Source organism: Alligator sinensis, unplaced genomic scaffold, assembly GCF_000455745.1.
Source record: "Alligator sinensis unplaced genomic scaffold, ASM45574v1 scaffold309_1, whole genome shotgun sequence".
Classification (NCBI taxonomy): Eukaryota; Metazoa; Chordata; order Crocodylia; family Alligatoridae; genus Alligator; species Alligator sinensis.
The window spans coordinates 1,164,670-1,181,254 of NW_005842080.1; the positions used below are offsets into that span (position 1 = coordinate 1,164,670).

Here is a 16,585-nt window from a genome sequence, read left to right on the forward strand (position 1 = left end):
GCTGGAGAGTTAATAATAACCCTCTTCTGCATTGAAGTCTTTTATCTGTGATGCTCTCATCAGTAAAGTTGATTATAATGGAATGTTTCTAGTTAATTTTTCTTATAGTGGGCAACTCAGAGGTGTTCATGTTGGAGTGAGTTACTAGCATTGGATGCCATCTGTTATCCTGAATATGAAAGAGACTTGGTGAACAAAAATACTTGATGAAAATTTAGAAAGTAGTAGTGAGAATTTCTCTCCAGACATCATTCTTCCTCTCAAATTTCACACTAGATATAGTAGTATTATTTAATTTGGGAATTTTAAAACTATTTTTGTTTTAAAATTATAATAAAGCACAATTTTATGAATTCTGTAAACTTGTTGGGACTTGCAAGTAAATCCCACCAAAAAGAAAGTTCATAATTCAGTTAGCATGGCAGTGTACTATGTCTCCTCCTTAGATATATTTATTTTCTTTCTGAAATGTCTCAACTACAGTTGTTACACTTTTTTCCTTATTTCTGAAATTAAAAATTTCACATGTAAATTTTGTATGCCTTTACAAATAGCATTAAAAGTAGTAGTATGACTTACTAGATTACTTTTTGTTTTAGGAGAAGAGAGATCCAGCATTTCTAAAATAGTGGAGTTCTTTAAGGAAAGAACAGGGAGAAAAGGATTTTTTTGCTTTGTATTAGTAAAAATAAATGTTTAATGGTAATATAATATAATTCTATATCCTACCTAAAATAACAACTAACGCCTTTTTTAGATTTGAATCCTTAGACAAATATCACACTACATAAGGAGTTAGCTGAAATACGAAATGCATTTTGTAGCTCTTAATAAGCATTTGTGACTCATGCAATATTAATTAGTAGTTGATTAGAGCTTGCACTTAACACTGTCAGTCAAGACTGTTGTGTTGATTTCAGAAGACCCCCCAAGAGGTAGAAATTTGATACCAGTGACATAGTTTGAATTCCAAGAGATACAGCACAACTTGTGCTGATTCTGTAGGAGAAACATCTTTATATTTTCTTTTCTTTATCAGGAAAGTTTTTTAACTTGTGTAAAAGCTGTAGATTTTAGAATTAATCTAGCTTTTCTGTCTGCTCCTGCATGTGAGTGGAATCAGATGATTACATAAGAGAAATGGAAACATTAATTTTTTCCTCTAGAAGTGCGTTATGGAATTCACCTAGTAATTAATCTTTTCTTTCTTTCTTTTTTAATTTAAAATATTACTTTGGTAATTGAAAAGCAAACTTATTTCAGTTCTCCCTCTGAAGTCTTACTGTGGCTTTCTTGAAAGTTGAGTTTCTTTTTGTTTAGAAGAAAGCTTTTAGAATTGAAGTAGCCCAGTATTTTAAAGTGCTGTTTTACACACTTGAATGTTTATAGGCATTCTTTTCTGTTTTATTGAGAACCATGTTGTTTCTGGATACAAGACTAGTTTTAATACCTACTTTAGTCTTAAACCTGGCATTGTTTAAAGCTTCTAATTAGTTTAGTTCAAGTTGTGGCACAAAAGAGATCTGCAGAGACTCCAGAAGACTGTGCTACAGTGATTGTCATTCTTTGATTGTGTTCCGCATTATAGCTAGTTACCCAAATATAAGATGACTTTGAACTCAAGGGGTGAGATTTTATACATGGAAAATTATAAAGAGATATTTATAAGTTGTAAAGAGAGATTTATAATTTTCCAGGTATAGAGCACTGGAGGGTCATCTTAAACTTATCTGCCCTACTGCTGCGGTGAGAAAGCAGTGGTGGGAGGTGTAGGTGGCCTGACCCTACACTTGCCCTTCCCACACTCCTTGCCTCCCTTCTCCCGCTGCCTGCTCCTCCTCCTACCACTTACTTTGTGTGGTGACTGGCTCTGGCTCCTCTGCACAGTCCCCTGGTGCTCCCTCACATTCTCCCCCACCGTGTGCCCCCTCTCCTGCCATGGGAGCTGCGCCCAGGGGAGTTGTAGCTCTGGCTTTAACTAGTCTCAGGCTAATGGTTGAATCCAAGAGAAGCCCCCTCCCCCTGTTGAATATGGGGGGACGATGGGACAGGGACAGGACAACTCATCTTGTTTTTGAGTAAATATGGTATTCAAGTGGTGATCAAACTAAATTAGCTCTTTCACGCTTAATTGTAGAAGCAAAACTCTTGTAAAATCGTGAGTCTTGGTGTGTATCCTTGTATCATTAGGCTCCCTCCACCTTCTGAGCCTCAGTAAACTGAAGATTAATACTTGGATTAGGAGTAAACATTTTTTCACTTGTTATATGTAATATGTCCAAACAAATGTTTCACACTTATAATTTTCATGAACAGAAACTAATTATTGGGGGTGATCATCTTACATTTGTCCCCTCTAGCTATTGTGGCAAGGAAAGCAGTGGCAGGGTGCCAGACCTTTGCCCCTCCCTTCTGTGACTTCACTGCCTTTTTGGCATTCCTCTGCTGTGGGGCCTGTTGCCACCTGTGTCTGGGCCTGTCCCCCATGCTTGTGCATGCTTTCTAACTCCCTCCCCCTCCCCCTTGACCCTTGTGCCTGACCCCTGCTTCTTGCAGTTCTGTTCCAGGTCCAGGGCACTCAGCAGTAGGGCCTGATCAGGGCTGGAGGGATTTGAGCCAGAGCAGAGATAAGGAAGGGAGGGCCACCTGTGGGGAGGGCAGGCTGCATAATCTCCCCCATGCTTCCTTGGCCACAAATTCCCCTTCCCTACCAAGCCAGCCATCCCAGCCCAAGGCAGCAACTCAGCTCTGACTGGAGCCCTGAGCCTTGGCTGAAATTGGAGCTGAGCCACCCTCCTGCCTCAGGCTAGTACTTGAATGCAGCTACAGATGTATTTCAGTCCTCAGTCTTTCTCCAGATTTTTATTGGGGAAAGGGCAAAACGTTCAGGGGCTCATTTAGAAGGGATCCAACAGTCCAAGTGGATTCAGTGCAATATGTGTATTGAAACTCATTGTTCCCTATCTAATGATCTCTTCACTACAGTGGATCAAGTAGAACAGAATAGAAAGAGGGACAGAGAGGTTTTCTATGGTGGTGCCTACACCTGCTCTGCTAGTGGTGTCAGCTGCCAGCAGTCCTAATATAGAAGGAAAATAACATGGAATTATTCTCTTAAATATAAGTTAAAAGACATCTAGTTTAGTGTTTCAGAAAATGAGACCCAGCACTGAAATACAAAGTTTATGTAAAAGGCGGTAGGAAAGACCATAATGACTACATTAAGTTTTTTTTAGGAACAAAAATCCTGTTGGTGTTCACAATAAGGGGGTGAAAGAGGGGAGAGAAATAACAGACATTACTTGCACCCAAGAGCAAGCCTGAGGAAGTAACAGGACTTTAACTTACTCCTAATAATTCTATATTTGACTATCCATCTGTACTTCCTCGTCTTGCTTGATCTCACAGATGAGATGGAATGTGGAGCAGATCTATTGTACCATGTGGTTTTGCATTTCCTATATGGTTTTGATCTATTCTTCTTTGCCTTTTGAATGTTTCTTTAGAAAGTTGGATGTAGGAACTACGTATATAATTTATTTTTTCAAAATTTTGAGGCACTGTAAGTGTGACTATTCATATGTAAGTAAATATAGCATTTTAGGTGGGGTTTTTTGTTTTGTTTTTTTTTTTTCCCCCTATGGTTACTGTGAGATTCTTTCCAGTGAGGGTGAAATAATATCTTCTGGTGATTTATAGTCAGTGCTTAAAATAAACTTTTAAACATTGCATGAGTCAGCATTATTAAAATGACTAATTTATTACCTTGCTTTACACAGTTAGTAAACGTTTTACTCTGCTTGGCTATTTCTAAAGCCAACATAATTTTAGTTTTAAAATACAGGCAAGTCTGTGTATGATTATATGTTGTCACTGGTGTTATTTTAACAAACTCACCTTTGCTGGCAGCTTTCGTGGCACAGGCACAGGAGAGGCTTGCTTATTCCTAAAACAGTTAATAATGTTTTGGAGCGTGTGTCTCTGTGACTCTTAAGGATTTAATAGTCCATTGAAAATAGAGCTGTTCACAACTCAGAAATTTTTTGTTTGACTGTAGGGCAAAGGGTAATTTTACAGTGCAGACTTTCAGTATTAGGTAAGATTCTAAGATATTTTATTGTAATTAAACTACAAAGATGCTTTGTGCTTTTATAATTTAATTTTAAGAATTGAAGAGAAGTCCGACAGGCTCAGGCTCCAGATCCATCTATTCCAGTATACTGTATATCAGAGGTTTTCAACCTTTTTTTTAACAAGTGTGCCCCTTCCGTCTCAGTTTCAGCTCATGTACCCCTTTATATTTTTCCTTGTTTTTAAGGGGGGGTGCAGATTGAGGCCCCCCAAGGTGAGGGAGGGAGTGGGGCTAGGTCAGGGGCAGGCACTGCACAGCCAGGGTGGAGTGCAGGATGGAGCTGCAAGTGGCTTGTGCAGGGGGGTCTCCCACTGCTGCATGCACCCTGGGAGGGCATGGGGGGGCAGGCTGCTGCTGTGGGTTGGGTTTGGGGCTGCTCTGGGCTGCGCTCGGGGCAGGTGGTGGCTCGGGAGGAGCGGGGGGGGCTATAGGAGGGCCTGTAGCCACTCCAGAATTTGCCATAGCGCGCCCCCCCTGCCCCGCATGTGGCTCAGTCTTGTGTCCTGCCCCAGCTGGGCAGCCCCTGCCCCAGGCTTACTTCCTACCCCACTTCTGGGGCCTCGATCTGCCCCTTCCCTGACAACAGACTTACAAGCCGGACCCCGCTGCTCTCCACACTGCTGGGCTGCGCTCCTGGCCACGTGCGTGCTGCGCTGCGGCTGCACTTCTGCTCTTCTGGGGGAACTATTTTACTAGAACTTTAAACTTTATTTGGCATGGTGGTGAAGGAACTAGTGAGGAAAGATGGTGAGGTTGACATTCCTACCTGCAGATAAATGAATAGACATAGCATATGCATTAGGCTATATGTACTTGAGGTTTTGCCTTGGTTGGTTGTGTTTTGTTCAGTTTTTTGTTCAAACTCAGAGTAATTAATAGAAAGCCCTGTGTTAACTTTTAAAGTATTTTTTCTTTGATTTTGAATTTATTGATCATCCTTGAACCTGTATAAAACAAAGACATTAAATGTAGTAAATTATGATTTAATTTAAATTAAATGAACATTTTAGTAACTTACAGAGGAAGTAACTTTGAATAATTTAATCATAGTTTCATAGATGTTAGGGCCGGAAGGGACCTCAGTAGATCATCGAATCCGACCCGCTGCATAGACAGCAAAGAGTGCTGGGTTCAGATGACCCCAGCCAGATGCCTATCTAACCTTCTCTTGAAGACCCCCAGGGTAGGGGAGAGCACTACCTCCCTTGGGAGCCCATTTCAGATTTTGGCCGCTCTAACTGTGAAGTTCTTCCTAATGTCCAGTCTAAATCTGCTCTCTGCTAGGTTATGGCCATTATTTCTTGTGACCCCCAGGGGCGCTTTGGTGAGTAGAGCCTCACCAATTCCCTTCTGCGCCCCCATGATGAATTTAGAGGCAGCCACAAGGTCGCCTCTCAACCTTTTCTTGCGGAGGCTGAAGAGGTCCAGGTGCCCTAGTCTCTCTTCGTAGGGCCTGGCCTATAAGCCCTTAACCATACGAGTGGCCCTTCTCTGGACCCTCTCCAGGTTATCCACATCCCTCTTGAAGTGCGGCGCCCAAAACTGGACGCAGTATTCCAACTGCGGTCTGACCAGTGCCCAATAGAGGGGAAGTATCACCTCCTTGGTTCTGTTTGTCATGCATCTGCTGATGTATGATAAAGTGCCGTTAGCTTTGCTGATGACTTCGTCACACTGATGACTCATGTTCATCTTGGAGTTCTCTAGGACTCGGATCCTTTTCCGCTTCCATGCTACAGAGCAGGTCATTTCCTAGGCAGTAGGTGTGCTGGACATTTTTCCTCCCTAGGTGCAGCACTTTGCATTTCTCCTTGTTAAATTGCATTCTATTGTTTTCGGCCCATTTGTCCAACCTGTCCAGGTCTGCCTGTAGTTGTTCCCTGCCCTCTGGTGTGTCCACTTCTCCCCACATTTTGTATCATCTGCAAGCTTGGACAGAGTACGCTTCACTCCCTCGTCCAAGTCACTGATGAAGACATTAAAGAGTATTGGTCCAAGGACCGAGCCCTGCGGGACCCCACTGCCCACACCCTTCCAGGTCGATACCCTCCCATCCACCATCACTCTCTGGGTACGACCCTCTAGCCAATTTGCCACCCACCGGACTGTGTAGTCATCCAAGTCACAGCCTCTTAATTTGTTCACCAGTATGGGGTGGGATACCGTATCGAAGGCCTTCCTGAAGTCTAAGTAAACAATGTCTGCCCCTGTTCCTGCATCCAGGTGTTTTGTAACCTGGTCATAAAGAGACTAGATTAGTCAGGCATGTGTGGTACACGTTAAATTCCTCTTTTTGATGTTGCAGAGATGTGTTTTTAAACCATTGTTTTATGTGCTTTGAGTTAAATTTTTAAGACCTTTCCTTGTACTAAGTATAACTTAGTAGCAGTAGCTAGGGAGTTGAGCCTGCTCATTGTGGGTCGCATGCAAAATTTATTTTTGCTTTTCCTTGGTAAGCAGCAGAAATTCCTCTTACTGTATTTTTCACATATAATACATACTTCAGTTTCCAGCTACTGATTTTTGGAAGAGAGATTGTGTTGTGTACGTAAGAAAAATACATTATTTAATTGTATTTAATAATCCTTTCCCCACCCCTCCAAAGGAACACTTAACTGGAAAAGTCTTTTGGAGATCATTTTAATTTACAGTAAGAATGTTGTGTTACCTAGTGTTCCTATTGTAGCAGTTGAACTATGAATTTCATATTCTAGTGATACTCTTTGAACGTGTTGATTAAAAGTAATTTTTTGAGGCTTATATGGGGTGGATGTTTTTATAGACATGTTGAGAAAAGGTTTGAGTTCCTTTTTGAATGAACAGTTCACCTAACCAAAAATGATTAAACTCTGTTCTAACCAGCCAAAGGACCCAGTGTATCTGGAGAAATGTTGAATGTTTTCCTTTAGTTGACAGTAGAAGGCATAGCATTTGAGGTAGGGGAAAGAAGCAGATATTACATAATCTACCATTTGAAAAGTGAAACTGAAGGGCAAGGAAGCTCAGGATTGGTTGTGGGATAGATTTCTATTAATTATTAAGCATTTTAAGAATGTTCAGTTCAATTTTGTAGCTTGAAATGCTGTTAGTTAACAAAAACAAAACAAATGATCCATTTGCTATTTGTGAGCTTGCCTTATCAAAAGACCCTTGTATCTTTCCAGGATGTAGACATTAACCAAAAGGCAGGAATCTTGTACAGTAAAACAAAATGCAAGGAGTAGAAATAGTGTTACATAAACCACCTGTATTTTGGGATTTCTGCCTTAGGCTGCATACATGCATTCACATGACCTGGGAGAATTCTCCCAGGCCTGTTCTCCTGGTGGAAAACCTCCCTTGGGCCTTGAGCAGACCTTTTAATTTCGAGCCTTTTGAGAGCAGAGAGTTTGCAGTGCTGACGCTCCATAGCCAGGGGGCCCTTGTGGATGCATCTTGTCATGTTCCATAGGCTCCTGCATGTTCCATATGTCTTCCTGCAACACAATGTGTTGATTTGGCTAGAGAAGCAGAATCTCCTAAGGGAAAGGGAGCAAAGCACCCTGGGATGCTGGTGCATTGTGCTTCTCTCAGAAGAGAACATGTACAGACGTTTGCTCTCCCAGGAGAAAGGCATCTGCTGCAGCCTCCCAGCCACGGGTGTGCGTGAAGCCCCCAGGGTTAGGCGACCACAGCTGCTGCAGTTTCCCAGATTTTGGAGTGTGTGAAGCCCCCGGGGCTGGGAGATTGAGGCTGCTGGGACCCAGCATCTGCAGCTGCCAGGGCTGAGAGTCCCCTCAGTGTCTGTCTGCTGTTCCCTCCCCCCCCCCCCCCTGTTCCCCCCCCCCCCCCACCGTGCCGGGATGGTGCACCACTGTGTCTCGGAGCCCCATCAGCTGACAGGGCTCCCAGCTGCAGGGGAGACCCTGCTACATGTGTAGATTAAAGCTGGGGTACTAACCATCTATAAAGTCAATACACATTTTTGAGATCTAACTTTATAGCAGGTTGGACCTTTTTATGTGACAGGTGCTTTGCATGTGTAGCTTGTTCAGTTGATTATGGAATTAACCTGCTAATTGCACAATACTTGTGTGTAGAGGGGGCCTAAATTCTGAAAAGTCACCCTGGGAGAAATATACTGTGGGAATCATTAAACCAAATTGATAGGGCTATACCACAAGCTCCTATTTGGCCTGGGGTTTTTGGTCAATCTGAGCATGCATGTAGATTTTAGAGCACTTCGAGATTTTTTTTTTTTTTTTTTTTTTTTTTTTACAATAGTTCTGTTCAGCCTTAACTGTTAGACATCAGACGCTTCCTTTTCCTTAATAGAAAGTGCTCAGAAAATTGAGCTTATTAAATATCGACTGTAAATATCATTTGCAAAGCATTGTGTAGCTTTCTGGTGTTGATAAGAATGTAGCACAGGCAGTTAATACTGTTGGACTTTGGGATTTAGTGTTCATGAGTGTTTAAAGACTGCTTTTTCTCAGTATGTGAAAGTATATGAAAAAGGTCTAGTCAATGTTAGCATGATTTTGCTGAGATGAGGAACTTTGCCTCTGTGTTAAATCAAGAGTGGGAACAAAGCATGTTTTATGTGAACATATCTAGCATAAAATGGGAAGAAAAAATAAGAAAATCAAGTAGAATCTTATAAATAAAATATTTCGGTTTACAGGAAATGAAAAGCCTTAAGACATTTAAAGTGTTTATTGAAGGCAAAAAATAATTTTAGTACATATGAGAACTTTTATGCAATTGTTTGCAAAGAATGCTGTACAAAAGATTTTGTATAATTAGCATACCTCTTGCATTGATTTTTAGAACAGGAATACCATTTGGGAACAAGATATTCTGGGCAATAGAACACTAAATTGCATTTCCTTAAATTGGCAATGCTAGTATGTTTATAAGTGATTTAAGTTCCAGTCTATGGAAAGGGCTTCCATGGTGTGTTATGTTGTAAGTGTGTTCAGCATGTTAGTAAATTTCAAAGTTATAGCTTTTCTATTAGATTTGTGGAATTCTGGTTTCACCCTGATTTGTGGTTAAACTTGGGTATGACTGAGTTGGTCACTAAGGGTAATGGGCTTGACCTGTAAGTAGAGAGTAGTGTTGAGGCAGGCAGGGTTCTTTGGGTAGATGTGATATCTTTTATTATACCAACGAAATAGTTGGAAAAATTATTTGCAAGCTTTTGGGCACAAACACCCTTCTTCAGACATTGGAAGATTCTGCTGCTGTTGTGTTCTCCAAGGTAGAAAAGAAGCTAAAGAGAGAGAGAGAGAGAGAGAGAGTGTGTGTGTGTGTGTAAAAGCCTGTGAAAATGCTAATGAGTGGAAGTTTGGAAGACGATGGGTAGAGATGAGACTGGGGGGGAGGGAGGGAAGGAATTGTATGAAGGAATGCAAGTGGTTAGCTTGAGACAGGTTACCTGGTGTGTCAGATGTCAGGCAGGTTGTAGTGTGTCAGAAATCCAGTGTCTATGCCAAATCCATGATTTTTTGTATTCAGTAGATTTATGAAGTGAAGTTCATAGGCTCATCTACAAAAGATGTTTTGTAAGTTTCCTTTGAGGATTAGAACTGTGAGATTGGAGAGGGTTTGTCTTACGAGAGGTGGGTACCCACATGTAATTGAATATTTTTGTCTTTGGTGGGTTTTCAGTGTGCATTCATTCTGGTACATACTTGTTATTTGGTTTCTCCTACATATTTTCCTTAAGGGCATTTGGTACACTGGATGAGATGTATAGCATTTCTAGAGGTGCAGGTGTAAGATCTAGGAATGTTGATGGATCAGTTATGGGATGTAGTTATTGTGGGAGTGGTGGAGATGTGTTGGCAGGTTTGACATGTTTTGTCTTGACATGGGCTGTATCCATTTGGTGTGGTTTGGGTCATAGGAAGTTTGATTCTGGTAATGAGATTGGTGAGGTTCGGTGCTTGTTTAAAGGCTAGGGTGGGCGGTTCTGGAAATATCTCTTTAAGAATTGAGTCTTCAAGTATGGGTTGCAAGAAGGCAGCTTCTCCACGTTCAGTATGATAGACTGTGCAGGTCTTCCTTTTTCGCTGAATTCCTGATCCTTCACTACCCTTTTGGGAGCTGTAAAGAAGTACTTAGAAATAGTCGTAAGATTTTTATTTATTTATTTATTTTTGCGTGATCATCCCTTTTGCATTTAGTGCCTGGATGACCATTGCTTTTTTTTTTCTCCATTTGCAGTTGTATGGAAGTGCCTGGATTCCCTTTCCCTCTGCTGTCCTCGCATGTTTTGCTCAGTTCCCTTTTTCCCTGCTTAATGTAGACATTTGCCCCCCAAGGGCTGTTCCTCTTTCCTTTCCAGGTAGCTGATAGTTCATTTTTGCTAGTGATGCCCATGCCTGAGGATAACTTCTGTTTCTACTTCCCTAAAGTACTGTTCATAACGGAGACAGTAGAAGAGACATTAGATTACTTCTGCTGCTTCCAAACTCTTCCAGTTCCTCCCTTCCAGCACTCTTCATTTCAACAGCACATCATCTGGCTTCTCTCTCACTTTGTGTCATTACTGCATAGACAGATCTTTCTTGCCTGTCTTTCAATCCCTGCTTCTGTTGTTATTATTTGGACTTATTCCAGCCCTGGTCAGAAAGGCTCATGATATTGTCACACCCTTATACTTCATTCTTCAGCTTCCATGTTAATATTTATCCTATCCCTTGGCTCTCAGTCTGCTCACCTTCACTCGGTTCAGCTTTCTAAAATGACCCCCTTAATACAACAGTCACCAAGCAATCCACATTTTTAACACTCCTTTATTGAAATACTTATATCTGTCAGCTACCTGGTCTCTTCCTACATTACCCATCTGTCCTTTCCTACGCACCTTAATATCTAGTCTTTCCATATCTTCCTGTTTTATTGGTGTTGATGATATCGCTTGATTATTTTTTTTAATTTTTTTTCACCCCACCCCAAGCCCTCCCCCTTTTTTTGTGCACCATTTTGGGGGGGGAAATAGGATTAAATAATTGAGAGGCTCAGTCGTCTGCAGTACCTTTACTGTTGTAATCTTTTAGTTATGAAGTACAGTTAGAAAAGGACTATTCTTTATTTTCAGATTTTGGACTCAAATTGTAGAGATGGCAAGTAGGAAAACTAAAATTAGTTGTAAACTGAGCAGCAAGATTTTTCCTTCACTTTTAAGTATATTTTTGTATTATATTGCTCCACCGAATACTGATCTTGGCTTTTCCCTTTCCTTATACTTGGCAAAATGATCTAAAATAGCCCTGCTCGATCAAAATAGATGGAAAAATGTAAATTAATTCTAGACTTAAATCAGTTGATATCTCTTGATTTTGTGGTCTACTTAGATTATTGCTGCAATCTGGTTAAAGTCCCTAAATTTAGGCCTTGTTTAGGAACACTGATACAGGAATATTCATATACAGATCTCCTGGCATGGATGTAGCTGTCAGCCAAGTAACACTTTGCTCCTGTATAGTAAAACAAGCAAAAGTGCTATATTGGGGAAAATTTCTCTTTCTCTAGTGACAACTATGTCACGTAAGGATTCTCTCCCTCTCTCTCCTTGACATAGCTATCCTGGCAAGTCTGTAGTGTATACCTGGCCTACATTTGTGCTGGAGAAACCTCAGATATTTGAATTGCATGTTATGTGCAAATTCTCTATTAATAATGTAACCATAAAAGAATATGGGAGATATTTTTGCCTTGTTTGTAAATGAAAATTGCACAAGTCTTCAAACTTTCACTTGCTCAAAATCTGCAGCAAAGTGTTCCTACTATACCAGCATGAAGGAAGACTGAGATTAAGTATTAGTTTTTTTTTTTTAAATTAAACACTGATATTTTCAATACAAGTATGCTTAATTTGCATGAGGTATTTACAGTGACCTTTTCTCTGTTTTTAGGGACCAGTTACTCTCCACAAGAAAATTCACATAACCACAGTGCTCTTCATAGCTCAAATTCACATTCTTCTAATCCTAGCAATAATCCAAGCAAAACTTCAGATGCAGTAAGTATTTTTTATAAGTATTCAAACTTGCCTTATGTAGTTTTATACAAGCATTATTTTCAGTACTTTAGATTAAATCATCAGAGGTGCACTTTTGCAAATTTTATTGAATTAGTAGGGCCTGCAAAGTGATCATAATCGTAGATGGAAGAGAATTACAAATTATTTACATACGTTGCAAAATATGTTTTGGTGTAGCTGATTGTATTTAGAATTTTCAGATTCACCTGCCTTGCAATGTAGACATTTGATAAGTTTGATAAAAAGAAATACTGCTATTGAGAGAGACCTGTTTTTAAATATAGTTTGGGCAGGGATTTTACTCTGTTTTGCTTCCCTAGCATAAAACTGATAATTTCCCAAACCTCTGTTTTTGGCGGGGGGGTTACTAGCAGTAGTAGAGCTTCAATCTGACCCTCTTACTGGCTAACTTGAGGAACTTCCTGGTTGCCATGAACATTGTACTTGGCAACTCAGGTCTTCACTAAAACATGTTCTGGCATATAGGAGAAATAAATAAATCCTTCAAATATTAATATTTTCTAAATCTATTGGGGATCTCTAAAAATTTAACAAGCTTAAAGGTTTGAATTTCAAATTGTGATGAGGTTATGAGTATACAGAAGTTTAAGAGCCAGAATTGCTGATATCCTGAAAATGTTCTGGCAGACAGTAATGTTGTTGTGATCTGATGAATACTGTGCCAGATTTACTTATGCTGTAATTTTACCACTGATGGTGATATAAAAGAAGCTACGTATATTTTTTGAAGCTGCTGTAGTGTAGTATTTCTCTGCTGCAGTATTATACGGGAGGCAAAAGTATTGCACTGCAAAATGGGAAAAGCGTTAAATTTGAGCCCTTTTGTAGGGAGGTTGGTTGTGTTTTGAAGTGCATGTGAATGAAAAGGTCCTTTACCGTATAACTTCAAATGTATTGTAATCTATATAGTTTATTTGAATTCATGCAACTAGACTCTTTTCCAATGCTGTTTGTGTTTTCAAGGCCTTCGATTCTGCAGATGACTGGTCTGAACACATCAGTTCTTCAGGCAAAAAATACTATTACAACTGCCGAACAGAAGTTTCGCAATGGGAAAAACCGAAAGAGTGGCTTGAAAGGTATGTGTGCGCATATATGCTTTAATTTGTAATAAAGTACTTGATCTAGAAACTATCTTAGTTCATTTTCCTTTGTGTTTCTTTTCTACAGAGAGCAGAGACAAAAAGAAGCAAGCAAAATGTCAGTTAACAGTTTCCCAAAAGATAGGGATTACAGAAGAGAGGTGATGCAGGCGACAGCTGCTAGTGGGTTTGCTGGTGGAAGTATGTGGTTTTTCTACAGTAAAATATTCTTGCTCTGTGAACACTATTTACTTCCTTCGTATTTTTCTTTGCCAAATTGAGAGAGATCCTTTTGCCCTATCTGCACATTTTATAGCAGAGGGGCAAAGTGGCTCAGCTCCATCTTGCTGAAAACTCAGCTTCAGGCATTTCCAGAAATCTTGCTGCCTCATCATAGTACTGTCTGCATAAGTTGGTGCATTTGCTCATTCTTTATATCATATTACTGTTCCATTTTTGCAATCATTTTAATTGCCTGCCAATAAGTGTGCGGTGTTTTTCCCCATAGCTTGAATAAAATATTTTTCTGTAACAAAAAATATTTTCTTATCCAGCTTCTCATATCCATCAAGATAACCACTGAGAGAACTATCTATGTTATGGTCTCAGATTAAAGATGGGGGACTCAGAGATTCCTTTAAACCTTGATTTCACCCTTGGAGTTATAAATAACTTGCAGCCCTCACAGGGTCCTGTACTATACTTTTAAAATAGCTTTTTTTTTAAATTCATGTTATCTTCAGACATGGTTGACATACTTCTGGGATTGATACGTTTTTGTATTAATTTTTGTAGTGTGATATTAGCTGAATTGGCTTTATGGTCTTTAGTGCTAATTTTTCTTTACCTAGTGGTATTGCATGTTTGCTTGTGCATATACATTTAATTGGCATGGACACTTTTACAGTACTTGGAAGAATTAAAAATACCCTAGCAGTTTGCTTCATTCACTTATTATTTTTCACTGTTTGAAAAATCAGCAGTTTGGAAAAAGGCCTTTACTATTTTCACTGACTCATTTTTATAGAGATGAGCAGCATACTGATTTAAGGATATGCATATTTCAAGAAGAATCATTGTAGAAATATAATATTTCAGTGAATGTTTCTTTTTATGAATTTCCAGCCAGTTTGCTACATTGCTAATGGTAGAGGGGCTGCATGATAGATGAGAAACCAGAAATTAGGAAAAAAGCATTCTATGTATGCCAGTCATGCTCTACAGTACCACAGTCACAACTGTGTAATGGCATGCATTGCATCACATGTTAAATAATCTATTACATTTTGTATGCCAGTAGCCATGTGTCTTGAAATTGGCCTTTCATCCCCTCTTGGTCTTGTGGAAACAAAAAAATCAAAATTTGTTTGCATTAAAAGCTAAACACAAGGCAAACATGGTGGATAGAAGACAACTGTATAATATAAACATTTTTTATTGGAACTGTTGACTTTAGTCCCTGAGACTGAATATAACATATGCAAATACTACATTTTGGTCTGGATTTTATTAGGAACTTTTTAAAAAACATCTTAAACTAGAACAGGGGTCGACAGCATTTTATTACCACAGGCCACTAATCTCCACCTTTTGTAGTGCTCAAGCTGCCTGTGTTTCATTGCTAGAAATACCTGGCTTCTCTATAGCTACAGTAAGTGCAGGCCAGAGCGCACCTAAGGGAGCTGTGGAGAAGAGATTGGAGAGAACAGGTGGCTCAGTTCAGCTGCATGCCACCTGATCAGCTGTGCCTTCCTGGACTGGTCTGTCTTGGGGGTTGTAGGTTGTCGACCCCTGAGCCAGAACATTCGCTGTAGTATGGTCTGTCACTAAACACAAACTTGATTGGAACTTGAGAGCAGCCAAAGTTTTTCAAATGTTGGAGGGTTCATTTTGTCACCGAGAAATGATATTTTGTCTTCTAATGTGTTCTTAGTCATAGTGTTAGTGGTTGATGTATAAAACTTGCATAAGTTTCAGTCGACTGTAATTATTGGTATGCTGCTGATTTATCATAGTCGCCTTATTGGACAAGTTTCTAACTTAAATCTTTTTTTCTTGTTGCAATATTACTTTGTGAATCCTGAACAAAAGTGGAAGACAAGCATTCCAGTGACACAAGTAGTATGCTCCCACAGAATATTTTGTCTCAAACAAGCAGACACAATGACAGAGACTACAGACTGCCACGAGCAGAGACTCACAGTAGTTCTACTCCAGTACAACATCCTATCAAACCAGTGGTTCATCCAACTGCTACCCCAAGCACTGTTCCTCCTAGTCCATTTTCTCTACAATCTGATCACCAGCCAAAGAAATCCTTTGATGCCAATGGAGCATCTACTTTATCAAAACTGCCTACACCCACACCTTCCATCCCTTCACAGAAAACAGAGAGAAAAGGTATGTCATTTAAACTTTTTTACCCTACTCAGTGATGTGCTGACCTTTCATTCCTCCCATGATTGGAGTTTGTGATTCAAATAGTGTGTGATTTTTAGAACTTATGGGAGTCTGTCTTGTTGATTTGTGCTTTGAAACAGTTATTTCGGTCATGTTATGGGGGGGGGGGGTACAGTAGTTTCTTTTATTCAACCTATGTTCCTTGCAATCTGTTGGTCTGATAACTCTGGCTGGCATTTGGACAATTCATATGCTTATTATACAAACTCTTACTTCAGATGACCTCTGGTAAAAGTGCCTAAAATCCCTTTTTTGTTACTTGTGACGTTTCAGTTATGGTGGTTTTTAACATAGCTATAGCCTTTTATGTTTCAAAGCCAACTAGGACCTCTATGTTTCTATCAGCTACTGTGACTCTGGGATTCTGGTGGCAAACTATTGCAGCTGCCTATAATTCTACATAGGGACTTGATTGTGATATTTAAGGAAAGCAAATGAGCTGTTGCTTTTGTTTGATCATATAGACATTCTTAAATTTTGTCCAGTGCATAATTATACATTGCTTCTTCAATATTAAAACAGCTACAAGTTAAGTATGTATTATTTGCATTCCAGAAACAGCTTAGAGGCACCAAGCAAGGAATGGACTCCATTATCTTGACTAGGCCTAGTTTTAGATTTTTTGAAAGAACAAATTGGCTTTATGATTGGATTTACTTACAGTGAGGAAGAACTACTGAAAAATGCAAGAATAGGGACACTTGGTACTAATGACCATATGGTATTTCAGCTCAGCATAGGAGAAAATGGTTCACAGAATGTGGCTCTGTGCAAGATGAAATGGTTTCAGAGAAGTGCTTTGGGGAAATTAGTCTGTTGACCTGTACTTATTGAAAGTAATTTAAAGTTTCTTATAGG

The 16,585-nt window shown here is 39.8% G+C and overlaps 1 protein-coding gene across 3 annotated transcripts in view; it reads left to right on the forward strand.

Moving 5' to 3' along the window:
* The window catches only part of WAC (WW domain containing adaptor with coiled-coil), a 98,582-nt gene that overhangs the window by 28,714 nt on the left and 53,283 nt on the right, over positions 1–16,585 (forward strand). For all 3 annotated transcript variants that reach the window (XM_014520044.2, XM_014520046.2, XM_014520047.2), the window contains 4 exons: positions 12,037–12,143; positions 13,149–13,264; positions 13,356–13,468; positions 15,359–15,667. In XM_014520044.2, coding sequence (XP_014375530.1) covers positions 12,037–12,143; positions 13,149–13,264; positions 13,356–13,468; positions 15,359–15,667 — 645 coding nt within the window. The remainder of the gene's footprint in view (positions 1–12,036; positions 12,144–13,148; positions 13,265–13,355; positions 13,469–15,358; positions 15,668–16,585) is intronic.